Source organism: Pezoporus occidentalis, unplaced genomic scaffold (assembly GCF_034315485.1).
Source record: "Pezoporus occidentalis ecotype Australia unplaced genomic scaffold, CSIRO_AGI_Poc_V1 ctg124, whole genome shotgun sequence".
NCBI lineage: Eukaryota > Metazoa > Chordata > Aves > Psittaciformes > Psittacidae > Pezoporus > Pezoporus occidentalis.
In genome coordinates, this window is record NW_026913038.1 from 590,016 (window position 1) to 611,615 (window position 21,600).

The 21,600-nt window shown below is 46.1% G+C and overlaps 2 protein-coding genes across 4 annotated transcripts in view; one reads left to right on the forward strand and one right to left on the reverse strand.

The window, feature by feature from the left end:
• Window positions 1–5,410: 5,410 nt before the first annotated feature.
• On the forward strand, window positions 5,411–14,747 carry NIPAL4 (NIPA like domain containing 4). Of its 3 annotated transcripts, XM_062607510.1 has the most exons (8): window positions 5,411–5,569; window positions 7,099–7,338; window positions 9,801–9,980; window positions 11,067–11,157; window positions 12,211–12,371; window positions 12,468–13,051; window positions 13,485–13,527; window positions 14,272–14,747. In XM_062607510.1, the coding sequence occupies exons 1-7, from the start codon at window positions 5,533–5,535 to the stop codon at window positions 13,494–13,496; spliced, it is 1,305 nt and encodes a 434-aa protein (XP_062463494.1). In that variant the 5' UTR covers window positions 5,411–5,532; the 3' UTR covers window positions 13,497–13,527; window positions 14,272–14,747. The 3 variants fall into 3 exon arrangements, with proteins under 3 accessions (XP_062463494.1, XP_062463493.1, XP_062463495.1); XM_062607509.1 differs by lacking the exons at window positions 13,485–13,527; window positions 14,272–14,747 and having other exon boundaries at window positions 12,468–13,472; XM_062607511.1 differs by lacking the exons at window positions 13,485–13,527; window positions 14,272–14,747 and having other exon boundaries at window positions 9,924–9,980; window positions 12,468–13,470.
• Window positions 14,748–15,133: 386 nt separating this feature from the next.
• The window catches only part of ADAM19 (ADAM metallopeptidase domain 19), a 31,763-nt gene continuing 25,296 nt past the window's right edge, over window positions 15,134–21,600 (reverse strand). Inside the window, exons 18-23 of the mRNA XM_062607512.1 lie at window positions 21,346–21,454; window positions 21,111–21,243; window positions 20,918–20,984; window positions 20,468–20,662; window positions 17,987–18,133; window positions 15,134–17,562 (exon numbers count right to left, since the gene is read on the reverse strand). Of these exons, the coding sequence (XP_062463496.1) occupies window positions 17,497–17,562; window positions 17,987–18,133; window positions 20,468–20,662; window positions 20,918–20,984; window positions 21,111–21,243; window positions 21,346–21,454 (717 nt within the window). The 3' untranslated portion in view covers window positions 15,134–17,496. The remainder of the gene's footprint in view (window positions 17,563–17,986; window positions 18,134–20,467; window positions 20,663–20,917; window positions 20,985–21,110; window positions 21,244–21,345; window positions 21,455–21,600) is intronic.

Genomic DNA, 21,600 nt, shown 5'->3' on the forward strand with positions numbered 1-21,600 from the left:
CCCTGTGGTGTCATCACTGTTGTGGTAACTGTTATTTGGGGAGAGCCTCCAATTGCACTTGACACACACAGAAAAGCCAAGAGGAATACCAGCAGCATTTTGTTGATATAAAGGTTGAGGTTTTTCCACAGGGGAAAAAAAAACATGAAGGTTTGTGGCCAACATCAAAGCAAACAAATTTTCCTATCCCAAAGCTAACAATTTCTGATAAAAACGTCCTTCCACAGGAAATTTTCATTTGAAAATTTTAGTGTAAGAGGGCTGGGGGAGGGAAAAGTACATAATTATAAATAATAGAATTTGACAGGCCCTACTCAAAGCTAAACTGGGGAGCTAATTTCCTCTCACTACCACAGACCTGTCAACTCAAAAAAGGGACTTTTATTCCAGGAGACTCTCCTTGCTATTTTTCTCCAAATTTCCATATAAAACAATTCTTAGGTTTGTGTTAAAAGCATCTGAGGAGCACCCATGTTTGTTGACTGGAGAAGGAGCAGTGGGAATTGAGGGGAAGAGATATCCTGGGAGCTGTGGAATTGGGGTGAAGGAACTGATGTGGATCTATGCGACCAGGAGCACTTTTGCTTCATCAGCTCTAGGCAGAACAGTGTGATTGATGTTCCCTTTCATGTCTTCTTCCCAAGGTTTCCCTGTGGGAACACTTCCTAGGAATAAAAATGCAATGATTCTTCACATGAAATGGGAAGTGAACTTTACACCATGACCACACAACTTTGTTGATCTTTCTGATGTCCTTTAAGTCACGGCACACCTGATGTGCCTGCAGCTCTGTGTGAACATGCTGCTGTGGAGGACTGTTTGCCCAAGGGCTGAAAGTTGCCCAATGTTTACCGATTTCAACATGGTTCTGCAATGGGGAATGGCAGAGAGGAGAGTGGGAATTTCTTCCTGATTCAGCCACTGATACTAGGCAGGTTGTTGGGTTTTTTCCTTTCCTCCATCAAGGTTTCTTTTTTCTTCCTTTTTAGTTGATTTTAGCTGCTGTCTCAGAGACATCATCCTAAGAAGTGCCACATGATGCATGGTCTCACCTGGAGCCAGTAGCAATATTTGCTTTGAATATCAGGGTCCAAGATTGAATTTTAGACAACCAACCCTAGGGGACCAGCATCAAAGATACAGGCCCACATCTTTCTTCTTCCTAATGTTTCTAAATATATTTACATCTTCAGATTAAATGGCACTTCACCAACGTGAAGAACAGTTCATTAGCAATTGCTTTATTCTTCCAAAAGCGTAACAAAATAACCCTTCCTGTGGCCCCTTCTGCAAGCCAGATGTGCCTTTCATACCTAGTTTTGTTTGATTTAAGAGTTCTGATGGAAACACCAAGAAGATAAGAGGTCTGCAAACAAACAATCTGCTGATTACATATGTCTTCATCTTGTGGCACCCACTGCTGCTTTCATGCCTTGAGGGCTCCAATTGCCCACTGAGCATCCACCTCCATCATGAACCTACCACTCCTGCCAACATAGATGGTTTATAGGGCCATTGAACTGATCTGGGTAAAATATTTAACAACCCTGGGAGAAACTAATTGGGGTGTGTTTTATGGTCTAATGACCCTGGCTCAGTCAGCTGCTCCACAGCACAGACCCACAGGTATGTGCACTGGCCCAAGGAGGGCAGAACAGCAAGGGTGGGAACACACCATGGGTGTGACTATGGTGGTGTCTAAATTCTTATGGCACAAAATGACAGCCTCAGCTGCTGCAGACATGGTTACTTTGGGATAGGCTGAATTAACAGCTGCCTGCCCAAAAAAGTCCAGTCTTTCAAGCTTTGAGCATCCTTTCATGTAGTGCTGCAATCTTCTGAACACCCGGCAATTCCCTTATTCCTTACACTACCAGGTCATTGTCAGAAAGAGGATTTACTCTTACTTTGAAGCAGCAAACAACTCCTTTGAGTTCTCAAACTATACAAAGCCATAGCAGAATATTGCAACCCTGTCCTGAAAGTTTCCACAGGCACCATGCCTAGCAGACATCAAAGGACAAAAGTCTCCACCACCTGTTAGCTGGATACTTCCACCATTATTTGTACAGCAGGACAATTCATATCCAGTATTTTTCCATCATTTTTTCCAGACCAGAGAGATGAGCAGAGAAGAGCAAGGGAAACAAAGCCTTTTGATGTTGCCAAAGACGTTATTTGCATGCAAAGCTGCCTTGCTGTACCCAGTCAAGTGTTTTTGGCTTGGAAACCAGTATTTCAGGAAGAGCTGCATTGTTAGAAGATGAGCTGCTAAGGAAGAATCTGATTTCTGATGAACTATTTTTAAGGGAACATCTGATGGGAGTATCAACCGGTGAGGTCATAGCTTGGAGCTGAATTCCCTTAATTACGGCCTTCCCATTAAAATGAGGATATGAAGCAATAAAAAAAGAGGTTTTGGTTGCATCCCTGCTTTATTATCAGTCTCAACTTGCCCTTGACTAAGCATAGTACACAATTCCATGCTAATCTTACCTGGCTTTTAACTCCCCATACACAGCCTTACTATATCCATCAAATGCAACTCCTGGGACTTGATTTTATATACCACACCCCTGCACCAGAGAGAAATAAATCCATGACACACTTGTGTCCCATGGGTGACTGCAAGATCTGACTGAAGCTTCTCACACAGAGGTGACAGCTAGACACCTGCCTTCCCTGATGCATGAGATGCTCACACTGCAGAGTCCCCTGCTGCTGGGACCTCCTCCCTGTAATGTCTCCTCTTCCCAGAGCTGATTAACAGCTTCTCATGGAGATCTCTCCCCTTGTCAAATCTAACAAAAAGTAGCCCACAGGGTCAAATATCTTTGGGGATGAAGAAGGGGTACATGTGTGTGTGGTCACATCAGCCTTCTTCTTTAGGAAATCAAGCAGACAGGGGAAGGTAAAGCTGTGGCCCAAAGTGCCTTTTGCTTTTGACTGCATCACCTCCTCTCTTGTGGCAGTAATTTATCAGGTTGCACCATGACCTAAAGGATTATTTCAAGCCCAGATCTATCCCATACAAATTTGCTCCCTCCCTAACACATCTTTGTGCACAGTGAGCAACTGCAGTCTGCACAGATGTCAACAACACGTCATTTGGGACGCAGTTTAACTGCCAATAACCACAATGCCATTAGGACTCTCCAGTTGAAAGCAAGACCTCAGGGTGCTGAAGAAAGTCCAGTGAAGGGGTCATCACCTGAGCACAAGGTAGAGCAGCCTGTGAGGGAACACAAGACTTGAATTCCCCCAGACCCAGCCAGCCACAGGCAGGCAGCACTGCGAGCACAGCAAACCCTTGTCCATCTCAGCCATCAGCTCACTTTCTGCAATCAACCTCATAGTGACACATTGCACCAATAGCTCTTACGCAGCATCAGCCATTAAATTCACTAAATAAGCTGAGCCCTGCCATCACTGTCTCTCCCAGGGTGCCTTTTGCCTGTGTGTATGTAACAGCAGAAGTGGCTCGCAGATCACTGATAAATCAGCACACATTTCATTTCCTACATCAAATCCTGCTACCACACGATTTGGACTGATTATCAAGTGCCCTATGATAAAGGAAAGGATGTAGGATTTGGCTGGCACAGCCAATGACCCGCAGGTCTGCGACTGATGAACAGACCCCATTAAAGTCAAATGACTCACAAAACACTTGAACATTTCGTTTGCTGGAGAAAATAGCTGTACAGAGATAGGATCAGGCACTGAGTGAAGGAGCAGCGCAGTGCTGGCAATGCAGCAGCTTGATGGTCTAAGGCAATTTCCGTAGTAACAGCTATATTTTATGGGGAGAAAAAAAGAAAAACCTAATTTTCAGACAGGTTCAGATCCTGCAGATCTCACATCTTTATTCTGCTTTATGACAGATACCGTTTCTGCCTATTTGGGCTTGCTGAAGAAAAGCTGGTTTTACTTATCTCTGCTGATGTACAGCTGAATCTGGCTAATGGCTCCTACTGCAACGAAAGGGCTTTTGTACTGGCAATAGGTTTCTACCTACACAGGGACACCAGGCACAAACACAGGAAAGGAGGACTCAGCAGAGGAGGGTGGGGGTGAAGTCAAAACACATGGGGTGCAGAGTAGAATGCCATGGGCAGGGACACCTCACACTAAACCATGTCATCCAAGGCTCTGTCCAACCTGGCCTTGACCACTGCCAGGCATGCTCCAAATGCTCACACTAGTATTAGCAAGAGAGGCTTGGCTGCATGGGGTGGCAGGTTGATGGGGGAGACACAGCCCCCAATCTATAGTACAGGCTGAACCATGTGGTCATGATGAGCGAGACCCACCAACTGAACAGTCAGAAGTAGAAGGGTGTAAAATGAATGTAAGCGATGGAGGAGCTCATGGCTGGGATTCTGCATGGAGGCAGCCGAGTCTTAAATGACAGCTGCTGCTCGTGGCGGTTTGTGCACCTCTGATCTCCTTTTGCACAACACTTCACAGCATAAGAGTGCCCTTGTCATTACACACTCATCTTCTGTTGATACTACTTTTACAAATGCACCTTTGCCTGGAGCCAGACCTTTCCCATTACAACTCAAAGGTCACGAATGTCCATTAGAGAAATTTGGCCAGACCTTCAGCAGAAAGCATGTCTTTGCCTAATGAGTACACAATGTAGGGAACCCTGCACCCACCACCAAACTTCCATCAGGATATAGCCACCTTCCCTAGACCTCTACATGTTTCTTAGCCCCCAACTTCATCCTTCAGTCCTACAACCTACTGTACATAGCCATAGTACTAAGTGCAGAATAATAAACACCAAAGTTTGAAGCAACAAGACACTTTATGAAATGTTTCCTTGTTATATTAACTGCAGTTACAGTCACTTTTAGGTAAGAGATCTCTCCAGGAGTATGGGATTTAATTTATAGAATCATAGAACAGTTTGGGTTGGAAGAACCTTAAAGATCGTTTACTTTCAACCCCCCTGCCACGGGCAGGGACACCTTCCACTAGACAGGTTGCCCCAAGCCCCTGTGTCCAACCTGGCCTTGAACAGTGCCAGGGATGGGGCAGCCACAGCTTCTCTGGGCACCCTGTGCCAGCGCCTCAGCACCCTCATAGTGAAGAATTTCTTCCTTGTATCTAATCTAGATTTACCCTCTTGTTTTTTTCTTACGTTTAAACAATTTCAAACAAAATGCCCAAGCAATGCCTCATGATTACTTCCCTGTTCCACCATCCTCCGTGCATGTATGAGCTCCGCAGCTCTGCAGCACACACAAGCCTCTCGCTGCGCACCCCACGTCCCGCAGCTGGGCTCACATCCCACCTAACCACCCGCTCCGCTTCCCGCAGCGCGGCCAGAGGTGCCCGCCCAGGGCAGGGCGCGGGGCTTGCCCGGCACCCTCCGCACCGAGCCAGCCCCGTCCCGTGGCGGAGGAGGCGGAGCCGGAGCCGGGCGGGCCGGTGTGCGGGCAGGTGAGCGGGCAGCCCGGCCCAGCCCCGGCTCCTGCCCGCGCCGCCGCGATGCTCTGAGCCTTCCGGAGCACGGAGGAGATGGAGCCTCTGGAGGCCAACAGCAGCTGCAGCAACGGTGGGTTCCCCCCGGGCCGGGGCAGCGAGGGGTGGGGGGGGAGCGGGCGAGCCCCGGTTCCCCGGTGCTGCCCTCCCCGGCTTCGGGGCTGTTCTCTGTCACTGCTTTGCTTTTCTGGACTTAGGGGCTCTTTTCCTTTTTGCAAGGTCTGTATAGGAACGGGAAAACTCACCCCATGCGCAAGACACACGCAGGGGACCTAGGGTTTTAGTTTTTCTCCCTTAAAGATTACCTGATCCATTTGGCAATAGCCCCATCCCACTGCCTTATGTCTGTGCCTAGTAGCACGTTGTGGAGGCTTTTACCCTGCCGAGGCGGCAAGATGCCCCCGTTTCCCAGGAAATACTTCCACAGTCAAGGATAGCTCTCTCTTAGAGAAGAGCCCTATTAAGGAATCTGGAAACTCATCTAGAAAGTCACTGGATTTTTTTTTCCATTAGAAAAAGGTTGGATCCAGTTCGGATCCAAATCCTCAGCTACACATGCCAGGGACTGGGGGTGCAGTGATGGAAGCACTAGGCAGTCACTTCAGGAAAATCTGGGGCTGCCAAAAGGACTATGAGCAGTTCAGCCATTGCACTGCATAACAGAAATGCTTGCTCTGTAATTCCTTTGAGTTTAGATAGAAGATTACAGTGTTTTCCTACAAAGGGACTTTTGTGACACTCCACCTGGCTGCTCCATTCCCCACAGTTGGTCACACTGCCTTTACTACACACAGAAAGAAGATTGCAATAGGAAGATGTGCTGGGTGTGGTAGGGGTGTGAGGGTAGGAATAAACTCTGCAATTCTCCCTCCCACACACAGAAACACACCTTGGCTAGAGCCACAGGGGGTTAGTGCTGTTGGTGTTAACAGCAGAAAACTGCCTGCTTTCAGTCCTTCCGCACTGGTAGGGCTTGGCATCCACCCAGGCACTCTGCAAATAGGTAAAATAAACCCCTTAGACAGTAGAGACAACAGAGATTAAAGTCTGGACCAGGACAAGCCTGTTATTTTACAAGAGATCCCATGGCACTGCTCAGAACACAGAGCTGGAACAGATGCACAGTTACAAAGTACTGGCATCACTCCACATCAAACCCAAAGCTGACATGCTGGCAGATGCAAGGATTAGTTGGCTGGAAAGCACAAAAGCCTTTGAATTAACAAGGTTGAGTGTCGGTAAGGCATAGCTCAAACCCATGACATTGGAGCTTGGTGCAGAGACTGGCATAAATATTTGGAAATTCAAATTTCTTTATTATAGTGATCCCTGTGGCTTTCCCATTTCCAGTTCAGAAACTTGTGCCAGTTTTCTAGACTGGCAGGCACATTCAGTGTCAATGAGCTGCTTGAACACCATAAATCTATCACTCAACACCTTGCTATTTCCATGTGCAGTTAAAGAGGTGTCCTGGGAGCTGGTGGGTGCGTGCCCTTAGGGTGAGAGCATGGGTGGCTGCTCAGAGGGACATCTGAATGAGTCCAAAGGACAATAGAGGCACTGTTGATAGTCATATCAATAACTGCTGTTTTATCTGCACAGGGTCTCTGCTCACCCTTTCGTGCCTTTCCCACCGGGTTGTGTGCCAAGTGATCGGCAATGCTGACCCTGTCTGGGACAATGGGACTTCAGATAACTCCTGGGTAACTCGGCTAGAAACCAGTTATGGATTCTACATTGGCCTGGGCTTGGCTGTCTTCTCCAGCTTTCTCATCGGAAGTAGTGTCATCCTCAAGAAGAAGGGGCTGCTGCGGCTGGTAGAGAAGGGAGGCACCAGGGCAGGTATGGCTTTTGTGGGGGTAAGAAGGGGGAGATCCACCTGTTCCCAGAACTCCAGCATTCATAAGGCAAGGCAACACATCAGCTTCCATAAGCAATGTAAATAAGACCTTTTGTGGATGTATTTTTGCAAGACCTAGATATCAACACTGTGCTGGAGCAGAGGAGCTAATTTACAAAGCCCTGCACTGGAATGGCTGAGCTAAAAGCAACATTCCCCTGCCTTGCACTGCAGATAGCAAGTCACATGCACTGTGTGATAAAAGGAATAATACACGTCCATCAGAGCTGGCCTGTGTGTGAGGAATTGGTGTGAAAGCTTTTTGAAATGAGCCCCTTTGCAAAAAGGTACAAGTCATCACCGTGCCAAACAGCAGAACAGCACAGCTCCATGACTCCACTCTTGCCCTTATTGATGCACTAGGCAGTTTTACCAGCAAGTCTCCGAGACAAGGACAAGGCCCCATGTGCTTTAATTCCATTAGCAAAAGCCATTCCTTAATGCAAGACCGCATGCCTGCAATCTGCTTGTGGTCTTCAGGAAGGATACTTCCGAGCTATGTTGCTCAACATGTGGACAACTTTCCTCTAGCACCAAGCTCTCAGGGAGAGGTGTGTGTTTATGTGCACATATATGTGGATGGGAAATGGTGGAGGAGCACTGCCTATAGGAGAATTACACTGTGGAATCGACACATCCCATCAGCACTGTAAACATGCACTCCAGCCCTACCTGGCACTGACCTACTTGCATAACTACAAAACAAAATAATGATAATTAAAATACTACTGCTGCCTGGTTCTGGCCTGGGAACAATTCTCAATTCATTTTACAAAGGAAGTAAATATCACTGTTCCCAAATGGGGACAGAGAGGCATGGGTCGAGTCCAGAGTCAACCAGCAATGCTACCAACAGCACCTGAGCTGTAGGCCAGTCTTGGGTCCATCTCCATTCTCTGCCATTACACTGGCCACATGCAACTGCTGAACTCAAAAAGGTTTGCTTTTTGGCATTATATCCGCACAATGAAACACCACTATTGTTTTGACTGTAGAAAATGCCTCTCTCTTTACCTCCATGAACTCTTCTCACAGCAGAGCCAAGTGAGTAAAACAAGTGCAAACCCCTCCCTATTTTTCAGGATGTTTAACCAAGAATTAGAGATTCATGACATAAAACCATAGCTGACCGTAAGAGTTCTTGAGAAACAAACCCAGCCAAACAAAAACCCCCAAGAGCAAATAAATCAGCAATTTTTTAAGGCATAACAAAGCATCACATTTGAACTTGTTGAGAAACAAGAGCCTGAATTTGAGCAAAAGATTTTTCCACATGTCCCGAACAACTCATGTCTGTCTCTTCATTCCCCCTTTTCCTGTCTCGTCCTGTAATCTCTCAGTCCCAGTGTTTCACCCCTGCTATCTGAGAGCACATCACTTTTCTCCAAGGCAGGTCAATCACTGCTGTTACTGACCAGTCAGGTCAGACTTAGCAAGAACACAGGCTCTCTCTGACCCAGCAAAATCAAGGTTCACAATGTCAGCAAAGTCAAGCTCCTCACATCTAACAACGTGTGGGTTAAGACCAGAGCTGGGTTAGTTCCCAGCACAGTATGTCCATTCTTCATTTATATGCACATTTTCTTCCTAGCTGTTCCAATGCCAGCAATCATTTTTCATCAGAAATGCTCAGTCACATAATGATGCGCATGAAGTTAACATTAGGATTTATGACAGTTCAGGCTGAGGCCCTATGATACAAGGCAGTGTACCAATGGAGCAGATAACCACTGGTACATGACACAGGGAGCCTTCACCACAACCATACAGCAACACAGACTATGGCACCACATGCCTGCGCAGGGCAACCAGCCACCTTTTCCTCTCTTCATCCTTCATAGCTATAACCCTCACTTGAATTAGAAAACAAGGTTTGGAAAAACTCATTGCCTTACCTTAGCATCCATACATGAGACTCCACAGCGAGGCAGCACGACACGAGGTGAAGCACAGCTTCCTTGCAGGCAGGATGCAGCTGGCAGTGTCCCAGAGCGCAGTCTTTGGGTGGAAGGTACCCAGCACAGAGTAGCCCCTGCCATCCTTCATCCCTCTGCTCCAGGATGATGCACAGGGAACGGGCAAGTGGAACGTGCCAGACAAGACATGACCAGTCCATGGGAGCTCAGCTGGGGTGTTTATTGACACACTGAGAGGCCGATGCATCCTGATGAATCGGTGAGGATGACCACAGCTCCCAGGGCTGAAGGGCAGCCCCAGGCCCCTTGCTGCAGGAGGGCAGGCTGCATCCCAGGCCCATAACCTTTGGGGCAATCGGTGTCATTCCCACTGCCACCCAGGATTAAACCACTGCTTTTATTGTATTTGTGTTGTCCAGCTTCTGCTAATCCCTTGATTCAACATAATTTCCATATAGGAGAACATCTCTGCATATTGTGTCCTTCCAGAAGCTTTCTTTGTCACATTCTTCCTCTTGCAATTTATATCTCTACAAAAGGCTGTTTCTCATCTCTTGCTCTGAAGAACACAACTGTTAACTCCTGCATATCTGTGTGCTTTGCTTCCCCAGGAGATGGAGGCCATGGCTACCTAAAGGACTGGCTCTGGTGGGCTGGCTTGTTAACCAGTAAGTAGAAGCTGCTTTCCTGGGTTTTCAGCTTTTCCAGTGCATTTGTCCCTGTGAATGAGGTGTGGAATAAGCCCAGCATCTAGTGGCTTAAATCCTTTTTTCTGGCAAGTTCCCCCATCCTCTGCAAAGGCACCTCAAGGAAAGCAGTGAGCCACACAGAATCTCCCATCTTCCTGCAGGGCTGGTAGGACTTGATAGCTCAGTTTTACCAGATCAAATGCATAAAAAGCCAGGTTTTAATAAGGTAGTCGGATGGTCTGCCTGCATACCAGGCACAGGGCAAACAACCTCCCATGCATGCCTGGGGCCTCTGGGAAAGGTTATTGCTCCTTCACAGGGGTGATAAGAAGGAGGTGTTGGTAGCAGTTCCTTTCTTGAGGAAAGCTTGTTTTCTCTTAAAGCCAGCCTTAAAACCTTTTTTGATGCTGTACATTACAGTGTCTTCCCAAATGGAATTGCAGCCATTTAGAGAGCAGCAGGTTTTACAACCCAGTCTTTCAAAGCAGGTTTTTTTGGCTCTCACCAGTGCAGCAGCTCCAGGTACCCCCACCTTGCTCTGCCCTTGCAGCTCCTGCTGCACAACCACCACAGCACAACCCATAAGCAAGCACACAATACTCACTGCTCAGGGAACAAGGACATCTCTGCCAGAGAGCAACACCACAACCCCATGGAGAGACATCTTGTAGGTGAGGAGCTGCCACCCAGCACTGGGGCTCCTACACGTGCCCACCCCTCATTAACCACCCAGACACACTGCAGCTGCCTGTGGTAATGAGTTCATATGGGTCATATATATATGACCCTATGTTAATGAGCTCATATGGATCAGCTGTGACAAGGCCAAGCCCTGGCACCTGCAGCCCTGCTCCATGTAGCCCTGGGCTCTAGGGATGCTTCTCTCCTTGTATTAATCTGTAGTAGATTTGCGCCCATTATTTGGCCCTGTTTAGCAGCAGCATGGAATCCCTCATAAAAAACACCACTGTCTAACTGATGTCTCACTAGTCTGCAAGCCCCAAGGAGAAAACACAGAAAGCCTGCTGTAACCCACTGCTATTTGTTTTTCTTGTGTTTGTTTAGTGGGTGGAGGGGAAGCTGCCAACTTTGCTGCCTATGCCTTTGCTCCTGCAACGATTGTGACGCCTCTGGGGGCTCTGAGCGTTCTCATAAGGTGATTTATGAGTCTGTAGTTTGCAGTTTGCCTTTTTGTTTGCTTGTTTGTCTTGGAAGATAGAAAGTCTTGAAGTGAGAGGAATGTGAATTATTCTGCCTAAAGGAAAAAATGTCCTGTGATTTCTACATGTTGTCCTTTTGGGGGATCATTTGGAAAGTGATGAATTAAGTAGCATGCCTTTGGGGACTTAAATTATTGCAAATATCAGTGTTATTTTCTTCTTTTTTACAGTTCTTTTACCAATTCAAACTTTTGTTTGTTTGTTTTGTTTTGTTCTCATAGTGAACAGCATGGAAATCTAAAAGGGTCAAAAAAGTCAGGCTTGTATTTAAACTCTGTCATTTGCCTTTTATGTCCTAGGCTTTTAGGGGGCTTTAATGTTGTGCATTTGTATTTCTGCCTGTTGTTAAAAGGGCTGAAACCCTATTTTATTTATTCTTAAGAAGGAGATTCATATCAAAATACACGACTCCAGGTACTGAAGGCTCTATAGAAAGTCTGTTAACAGTGAAATGCAGAAACAAATTGAGAGTTAGGGCTGCTCCAGTGTCTTGTCCCAAATTTTTATGGACAACAACTATATATTTCTGCAGATATATCTGTAGCCCCTGTACATTCAGAGCTTCTCTGGGCCTTAATAGTTCTGATGATTTAGTTACAACTGATGTAACTCTTTTGTTGTTTGGTTAGGGTTTTTTATCTCTGTTTTTCTCAGGAGTCATTTCCTTGCGCTCTAAAGGCTTAGTAAGGGCCAGCAGCTCCTAAGTGAATCTGTAGACCTTGAAAATATTCCTGAGGGTGTGCTAACGCCTTCAGCATTTTCCTCACCTTGCTGATACAAGAGCTGTGAGCTGGAGATCACACCTGCGTCTCTGCGGGTTCAGCTGTCGGTAGATGCAATGTGATTGTGTAATCACACACTGGAATCCAACAAATTTACTCTAAATTTATGTTCTTATATCACATGAAGCATTCTTTACCTTATTTTAGCTGCTGTTCCTTCTGTAAAGGACTTTAAAGGACCTGCTGACATTTTTCTGCCCCATGCAGTGCCATCCTATCTTCATATTTGCTTGGAGAACGGCTCAACATGCTGGGAAAGCTGGGCTGCATGCTGAGCCTCGTGGGCAGCACTGTGATGGTGATACATGCCCCAGAGGACGAGGAGGTCACCACTCTGGATGAAATGTCTTCTAAGCTGAAAGAACCAGGTATACGGGAGGTTGTGTTCTCTCTTGGGGCTGGGCAGGATGTACTGCTCCCCATGCCCACTGCTCAGTTTTGAGTTATATCTCTTCCTCTTCCAGGTTTCCTTGCTTATGCTGTGATCCTCTTGGCTGTCTGCTTCCTCCTGATCTTCTACTTCGCACCCCGCTATGGCCAGAGCAACATCCTCATCTACCTCACCATCTGCTCTGTTATTGGTGCCTTCTCTGTGTCCTCAGTCAAGGGCCTGGGAATTGCCATTAAGGGCTTCTTTGCTGGCCAGCCTGTGCTGCAGCACCCATTGACATGGATCCTAGTCGTCACGCTGGTGGCATCCATCACTACACAAATTAACTACCTCAATAAGTCTCTAGATATTTTCAATACATCTTTGGTGTTTCCCATCTACTACGTACTGTTCACCACCATCGTCATTACAACTTCCGTCATCCTCTTTAAGGAGTGGGTCACCATGACAGTTGTTGACATCATTGGGACAGTTTGTGGCTTCCTCACCATCATTCTGGGGGTGTTTTTACTCCATGCTTTCAAAGACATGGATGTCAGTTTAGGGAATCTACCACAGGTCCTCCAGAGTGAGCAGCAAGCACCGGTCACCCGAGATGACAAGAACATCCTGATAGAGGTGGACAACTCCAGCATTGCCCCGGAGGATAAACCCAAAGTATTCATGATCTACACCTAATGTGTTATATGCAAGGGTCTGGAGGTTGGGTAAATGGGTTGATGTCAATATTCCGGATGCTAGTGAGCAGTTTAGAAAAGGAAAAGCAGAAAATAAAACCAACAGTGTCTTATCCAAAACTTGGTAGAGTCAAACCAAGTCTTTCTCAGGGCTTTGGGATTGGATCTTTGTTATGATGTGGCAGCAAGGAGCGGGTTTAGTCCTTACTGGGTTTTAATACATGCAGCCACTGAAAATGAAAATCCTCTTGAAATATGATCCCTGAGGCCCCTTCCCATCTCTTATTCTCAGCAGGGAATTCTAACAATTACTCTTGCACTCCTTCCCCAAGTGGCCATTGATGTGTTTATTTCCAGGCCCTGACTGAATCACTGATTAGTGTTTTTTTTTGTCCTTTTTTCCCTCTTTCTAGGCACTTGCATGAGCTCCAAAATACACACCAGTATCTCTGACAGGTAAGAGACAAGGACTGAGTGGTGCACATCTATTCAAGCTCTGCTCATCCTTATTAATTACTTGCTTTGCAAATATGGGGCAAGAATATCAATGAATATGGCAAAACATGGTGAATTTTGGAGCAGGCATTCACTCAGGCTCAGTGGCAGGACCCATGAAATGATTTTATAGGATGATGGCAAATAAATCTTTTTCAGCTTTTGTTTTTTGAGAGGTACAGGAGTTTCCCTGCAGCAGTAGTTAGTAACTAGCTAGTGTTACTTAGCTTTACGTGGCATTTTGTTTATCTGGGCTTTTTCCTTAGCAGCAATGGTGCCCAGGTCATGCTGATGTGATTGGTGAAGCTACTGGCCCTGATCTAGACCTTACTTAGCAAGGGGCAGCCCCTGCTCAGGCTAGGAGCTCTGGCAAGGTAAACTCCACGTCAGGAGAAACACTGGCACTGTCTGCAAGACGTTGTGGCCTGTGAAAATCTTTTCAGGCTGAAAGAGCAAATGGCTGTAACTTTTCAGTATTTCTTTTCTTAGGAAATGTCTTGACCTTGGAGAGCCTCCCAGCTCTTGGAGCCCCATGACATTTCCTGCTATCATTTAAACTCAAAAGTGTTTTTGTTGTTTAAAGGGAGGTATGAGTTGTATGTTAAAAGACAAACAGACATAAGTGGTTGATGCTCTGCAGAGCTGTAGGGATGCAGTTTACTCCAGAGTGGTTGTGTTCACTCCTCTCCATCTTTCTCAATACAGCATGGATGTTACCTGGACTCTTGCACATGGATCACCTTCAAAGCCCCCTTGGAGTTCTGTCAGTGGTGACGATGAAGAAATGGGAGAAATAACATTTTAACCTGGAAGGTGAAAAGGGAAGGTACTGCTGCAGTTAAAGTTTTTCCCATCTTGCTGCAAACGGAGATTGGAGCCCATCTTCTCACAGTAAATCCCAAACAGGGAGCAGCAAAGCCTGAGCTGGCTTTGCCAGGCTGGCTTGATCCAGAGGCAGCTCTGCCTGGGTTAGCCCTGGAGCACTGATGCTGTCTGAGATGCTGACCTGATTATACCTGGGCCTGAGCATCGTTGAGCAAATGCAACATGGGTTTGGGGGGTGGGAATATGCAATCTCTTGTTGTAGTAATATTTCAATTCTATTTTTTTGGAATGTGGAAAATGAAATAAAGGCTTTTTCTAAAAAAAAAGAAAAAAAAGGCAAAAAAAAAAACAACAAAAAAAACCAACAAAAACCAAAACCACACCGTTGCAGGTGAATCTGATCTTACTGGTGAAGCCCTAAAAGATAAACAGGCTGATGGAGAGCTGAGTACAGAAGAGCATCTGGGCAGAGAATAAACCAGCAGCGCCCTCGTTTGGTAGCAGAAAATAATCCAAGTAACTCCCTCTCGAGCTTCTTTTCGTCATCGTAATTGGTGTCATGCTTCATGCATCTAACCTTAGAAAAAGCCTGTAACCGGGATCTTCTTTCCTCACTTCCTAGAGCTGCATTTCATAAAAGTCATTTCTTGCTCTCTGCCATCTGTGGACAAATGCCCTATGTAAAATGAAGGTTTGAATCGAGGTAATGAAATGGCACACCGATTAATGACACACACTTGCGAATGACAACTGACAAATTTATTAAAACCAGGCAAAAGGCACAATGAATTGCATTCTTCAAGTATTTGCATAGAGAACATTATTGTAAACCATTAATATGTGGACACAGGAGAAAGTGAGATGTATTTTTGGTATGTGCTCTCCCAGCGTTTCACCATCTTCACTCCTCCTGCAGTTCCCCCGTTCTCATTCACTCAACTTGCACATATATGAAAACTTAAAAGGATTTACTTAAAACTACCTTTCGGAGACTTTACGATATTCCAGCGATAAGGTTTTCCATTAGAGTTTGGGCACATGCAGTTCGCTGAGCTGTGTGTGCCCATGGGCTTCGTGATCACAGAAAATATAGTGAAAATAGTTTTAGTGATATTTTTTGGTGGCCATTTGATAAAGATCACTGACTGCAGCAGAAGTCTGCTGCTGCCTTCAGTGAGGGCTCAGATACAAGGTCAAGTTCTTGTGGTTGAAGCTGTATTACTACAGTGTACATACAGCATGTGTCCAGCCTACTGCTCCACCTGTGAGCAGTAAAACACACCATTACATAGCAACACTAGCTGCGCCCCAAGAAACAGCAAATTTGGGGGTTGTTTGATAATAGGTTGTTTATATGCAATATATTCCAACTACAGAAAAAGACATTAAAAGATTAGAAAGCTGACATCTTTTCACTTGCCATCCTTTATTTTGGGGAGTATTTTAGGATGGTTTTTGTTCCAGGCATATAGAAGGTAAAAAAAGGTCCAAAACGGTCAAGACAAGGAATACTCGATGATAAATTCAAGACAGACCCTGTGTACTGTTTCCTTGTGGAGAAAGAGGTAGTGAAGTTGCAAAACCTAGTAGGATTTAAGTCATTTAACTGCTACAAATAACTGCACATTTAATGAGTGCTTGGGGCTTATCTGTTTTGTTATATTTTGGGTCTTTTTCAATCTTTGGGAAAGAACTTTTGGGAAAGAACCATCAGACAAGACTTTATGCCAATATTACAGTTTCTCACATGCGCAGCAGCAATCACTGAGGATTTGTCCATAATAAATCAGACACAATGGAACTGTTGTAACCATAGCTCCAGCATTCCCTGTGTTCTCCAAGGAAATCATTTCAAGTTAAAAGAAAAAAGAAAAAGGAAGAAATCTGGCATAACTAAAGGTCTTAATTTAAAATCCTGAGGAAAAACCAATGTAAAACAGCCCAAACTGTTGTGAGGAAAAAAAATGAAGGGAGTCATAAGGGAGGGTCCTCAGGGTCAGAACCATCAGCTGCTTAAAGTGCACACAGACAGCTCTCTCCATTCACATACTGGAGAAAAAACCTGGAGTAAATGAGCTGCCCCACAAAAGCACCATGTGTTGCAGTAATATCCATGTTGGTTTACCACCTGGGCAATTTGAAGGTAGGTTTCTCACCGGTATGGGGAGCAGACAACCCATGCTGAACTACTGCTCAGCACAGGCTGAAGCCTGAGGAGACACGTGCAAATCTGTCACTGATCCATGGTACCGCATGTTGGAGAGAAGGTTTCAGCACTGGGTTTTGCTGAGCTTCCTTCTGGCTGTTTACTCTTGTCAGAGTTTCCCTGTCGTACCTTGACTGTGTCCCAATGCCACGGATGAGAGCACATGGGCTGCACTGGGGATGCTTCCCTGTCGTACAGCACTGAGGCAAGACAAGCGAGTGCTGGAGGACTGGCAAGTTGCAGCGCTCTTGCTGAAGACAATTATATGGGGAAAATAATCCACTCTATTAAAGCTAATCAAAATCCACTGTGACCCACAAATTACTTTAACCGGGAATATTTTCATGGTTTGCTCCCTGTTGTGGCCTCATTTGCCACCCACTGTAAACTGAGAATAAGCCAAAGAAAGTTTCAACAGCTGCCTTTTGCTCTCCCAGGAGGCAGTGGTTTCTGTATAGCACCAACCTAGGCTCCTGCAGCTGTGTGGATGGGCTGAGGAAGCCAACAGGGCTGGGTCTTACGTGAAAGTCCATCCAGGCCAGCACCTGCACTCAGAGCTTGTCCTCCCTGGTAAGACTTAAATAACTGATTAGAAACACGTGAAATCGCTCCATCCCAGCACTGGATATTGCACAGTAATATTTAAATACCGTATGAACAAGTCATTCCTATAGGGAAAACGCTATCAGCAGAGAGGGTTGAGTTCAGCTTGGCATGTACCAGTGCCGTTCCTGGAGGCACTCCTGCCAAGCCTCACTGCAGCTTGTTGAGTCACATAGGAAGCAGGGGAGGCTGGAGGAGAGGAGCCAAGACCCTGCCTGTGGCCGTGAATGGGTTTTTGGGTGATGAAGGCCATCCAGTCCCCTGTGAAGGTTGGAGCCACCCAGGAACAGTGTGCTTCACGAGTGCCCCCGGGAGCCTGGCTTCAAGATATTCACTGCTCCAGCCATCCTGACACCAGTATTCTGGATGAGATGGAAAAAGGGAAAAGAGGGAGGAGTGAGCACTGATGAAAGAGGACACACTGCCATCTCTTCCTGGAGCTGATGTTACAGCCAGCCAGGGGAAGCCTGTCTCCATTCACATGCATTCATACCCTAACACATTACGCAGGAAATTCTCCCAGGTTCTTACCTGAGGAAGTGCTCAGGGATGTGGAGAACTGAGTCAACTGTTTTGCTTAACTCAGTAAACGCAATAAGGATCAGGTAAACTTTATTGCCCTGCAATAAAGGCAACCAACCCAACAGCCTCTCCATTTCCACCCGCTAGCACTGTGCATGAAGATGTTTTGCAATATGATAGTAAGGTTATTCCCTTCAGAATACTTTTATTCCCTCGTGGTGAGGGGACGCTGCTGTGTTTCCCATCATTGTGCTCAGTGCCTACCTCTGTCACAGGCTGGAGTTGTCCTGGGGTTCTAGTGTGTGCAGGAGGCAGCGAGATGGCAGAGCTGTGCCCTGGCCAGGCTCTGGATCTGTTTGGGATGGGATCGGCTGGCAAAGCTCTCTGCGGTGGCCGGGACCTAGAAATATCCTACACAAGAGAGAAATAGTTTTGATTTCCCAGCCTGGACAGATGCCCAGCCTGAAAACAGAGATAGTAGTTGCAGTTTTATATCTAATGGATGCATGAGGAAAAACAGCAGAAACCTTACAGACGAGGCAGGAGTCCCGATTGCAACTCTGCTTGTAGCATCCCTGCCTGAGACAAAGACTGAAGGGATACAGGTAAAAATCCATGCTTGCAAAGACCTCACCCTCTCCAAAGAAAGGATGGAGCACAGGTAGCTGCTGCTGTGGCTTACTGTCATACAGGTGATCAGTGGCTTTCAAAATGCAGGACTTTTTCACCTATGAAGTTTCATGAAGACTGATGGCTTTAGGCTGCTGGGCAGCTACCTTCAAACTGAGGACAACCAAACAGGGCAGCAAGGTTTCCACCTTGCTCTACCTTCTAAATAGAGCTGTGGGCTGAAAGTATGCCACATTCTGGCTATTACAGGATCCAGAAATTTTAAGCCTTGAATTTTGCAAGTAATACAGAAGCAGTGTTCCAGAGCCTTTTAATCAGCCACATTATTCATTCACTTAAGACACTCATACTACACAATTGCCAATACAATGCCTGTAAACCTTATATACTTGTATATGTACGTGTGCCCGTACAAACACACACAGCCCTGCACCAACCTACATCAGTTATGACTTTGTTTGTGCACACAGCTGTCCCCAGTAGGATACTCGGAGCATTGTATTTTCCATTCGCCTAGTGGGTTGCAGTGTAAAGCATGCCCCTGGGGAGAAGTTACCCACTCGAGAACCAACTGCCTGCTGTTGCTTAGTCTCTGAGCTGTCGCTGGCTTCCAGGTGTTGACTTAATAAGCACAGCTGCACTCACAACTTGGAGGGGACCCAAAACCCATGCAGTGTCCTTAGACTGTGCACAAATGCAATGCTTGTCGGATGCGTCAGCCGATGCTTGAGGATCCACTGCTCTCCAAGGACCTTGCCCTGTGACTCCAGGAAGGACAAAGCAGGCTAAATGCCACCAACCACGAGGTCCAAATTGCTCCTACAGGAATAGCAGGAGAGCAAATCTGGCAGAAACTGCAAACGTCTAGGAAGGACACTGACACTAGAAAAGACTGGAATGAATTATTTCTCCTGTACCTTCCACACCTTGTGGTTATCTCCAACCTGAAAATGTCAAAGTTTCTTTTGGAAATCCTAGGCAAATCATTCCATCTAGAGGACCTGACTGAATAAAGAGATGATGCATTGAGGAGGGAACACAGTGGAGAGTGTGGGGAACTTGTCAACAACCAGCTGTGAAGCATACCTATTCCTTATTGACTACAGCCAGCTTCCTGCTTTTGTTTTAGTTTTCTTTCCTGCTGAAGTGCCGGCTGTTTGCAGGAACAATGGAGCTAGAAACAAATCCCATTCACTAAAGTATTTTGGGTTTGTTTTCCTCTCTATCCTTCAGAGACTGCCTGGGAGCCAGCCTCCTGCTATCCTGTAACTGAGCCCTTGGCTTCTTTGCTGGCCCTAACCTAGTAAAGGAAGTAGGGAAATGTTTGGGTAAAATGAAGTTAAGGCAGTCTGAATGATTTACCATCTTTTCCATAACAATGTGGGATCTGTACTAAGCTTAGACCAAAATTGCTAGCGAAAGAAATAAATCAAAACTCTTTCCTTATAACACTCAAAAGAACCTTGTGGCCAGGATGCTGACATAAGATGGGGTCAGTCTGGGTTAAGTCTAATGTTTCCTATGCAACATGCTAAAAGTCTCATTTATGCTTCACATAACAATTTATTTGAGGCTCCCGAGGCTTTAGTCCAGGAATGGCCAAATAGAAGATACCTGGGGGATCATCCCAAGGCATGGAGATCTTGTACTCAGTACTGAACCTCAGATTTACCACTGACTGGTAATCCCAGAAGAGTTTGTTTCCAGGAGACAAAATACATACAAATGGTAAGAAGAGCTGTGCTAGGCTTGCTCAGGGAAATGTCTGTACAGTCATTTCATTCCTGGCACGTTATCTATTTGATTTGAGGCTAAAAAAAATGTTTAGATTACCTTGGTGAAGTGAATGCTGCTTTGTGATCCAAGGTACCTGACTTCATGTCCAGGTCAGAGGTATCAGGGGACCTGAACTAAGAGTAATGGTGTGTGCTATTGTTGAGCATGGTCAGTCATCTACTACAAAGTGAGGCAGACCACCAGTGATCGTCCTGTGGCGAAATGGAGCATGTGCTAGTGAGCACAATAACTCCTACACCCTACCAGGGTGAGAGGTGTTACCCTCAGAACGAACCTCCCATCAAAGCACATCTGCAGGACAGCAGCACAACCCCGTACCTGAGAGACAGTGGGTCTGGGAGCAGGAGGTGCTGGTCTGCTTGGGGGTGTCCGACGGGCAGTGTCCTTTGCATTGGGCTGCCCCGCACCACACATGTAGCCAGTGGAGAAGGCGGGTGGCTGCTGCAGGTTTATTTGGAGCCCTGGAGCTTGCTGGGGAGGAGGTTTTGATGGGATCTGAGGGAAGCCAATCACCTGTGCAGAAGACTTGGTGTTAGGTGTTTCCGCTTCAAACCATCTTTTTGCTCCCTGCTACACTTTCGAGGATCTACATAAGGCCTATGAGCCACATAGTGGAAAACATCTCCTGCAACACCAGTATGTCTAGTAGGTGTTTTACCCATCCTTTGATAGAACCTCTTCCTAATCACAGCGGGAGAGGGAACCGCATCCCATATCATAGTAAGAAGCAACTATCCCCCGGGAGGTGGAAGTTGACCTTGCCCCTACCTTCCTCTGTTCCTGCGGGGTTTTCAACTTAAATGCAGGGTTTGTGTGTCCATTTCCAGAGGTGTCACTGACAATGACAGAAAGAAAAGAGTGTTATTTCCTTGGTACATTTTCTCCTTTTTCTTTGCTGTATTTTCCATTATGTTTTAACATAATGGATGCAGGCAGGCAAGGCACCGCGCTGACAACTTACCTGAACTGCGGGGTCTTCTTTAGAGAACAGATAACAAATTTATTCCAGCATTTCAGATAGTAGAATAAAAACACGATGATGAGAAGGAGAATGGGAGCCAGGATTGCAAGAGTTATTGCAACTGCTGAAGAGCCTGAGGACAAGAAAGTAGAGTTTGTTAAATGGAAAACTCTCTGCTCCTCATCTAATTCAAGTGCCTCTGAAGTGCCATCATAGTAGATTTGGTCCTACTCACCTTCAGGCATGGGGGGACCACTGTCCAAGCTTCCACCCCTTCCCTGCTTATTGCAAAATGGGGGGGCCCACCCCTGGTTGCAGTGGCAGTTCTTGTTGTTATTGCAGACCTAGAATAGGAAGACTCAAATACTTTAGTCCACAGACCAGAAAATGCATCAAACATGACAGAAAAGAGCAAATCAAGAGGCTGAAGTCCAGAGCAAACCTAAGCATGGTATCAGAACTGAGCTGAACAACCATACACAGGTGAATG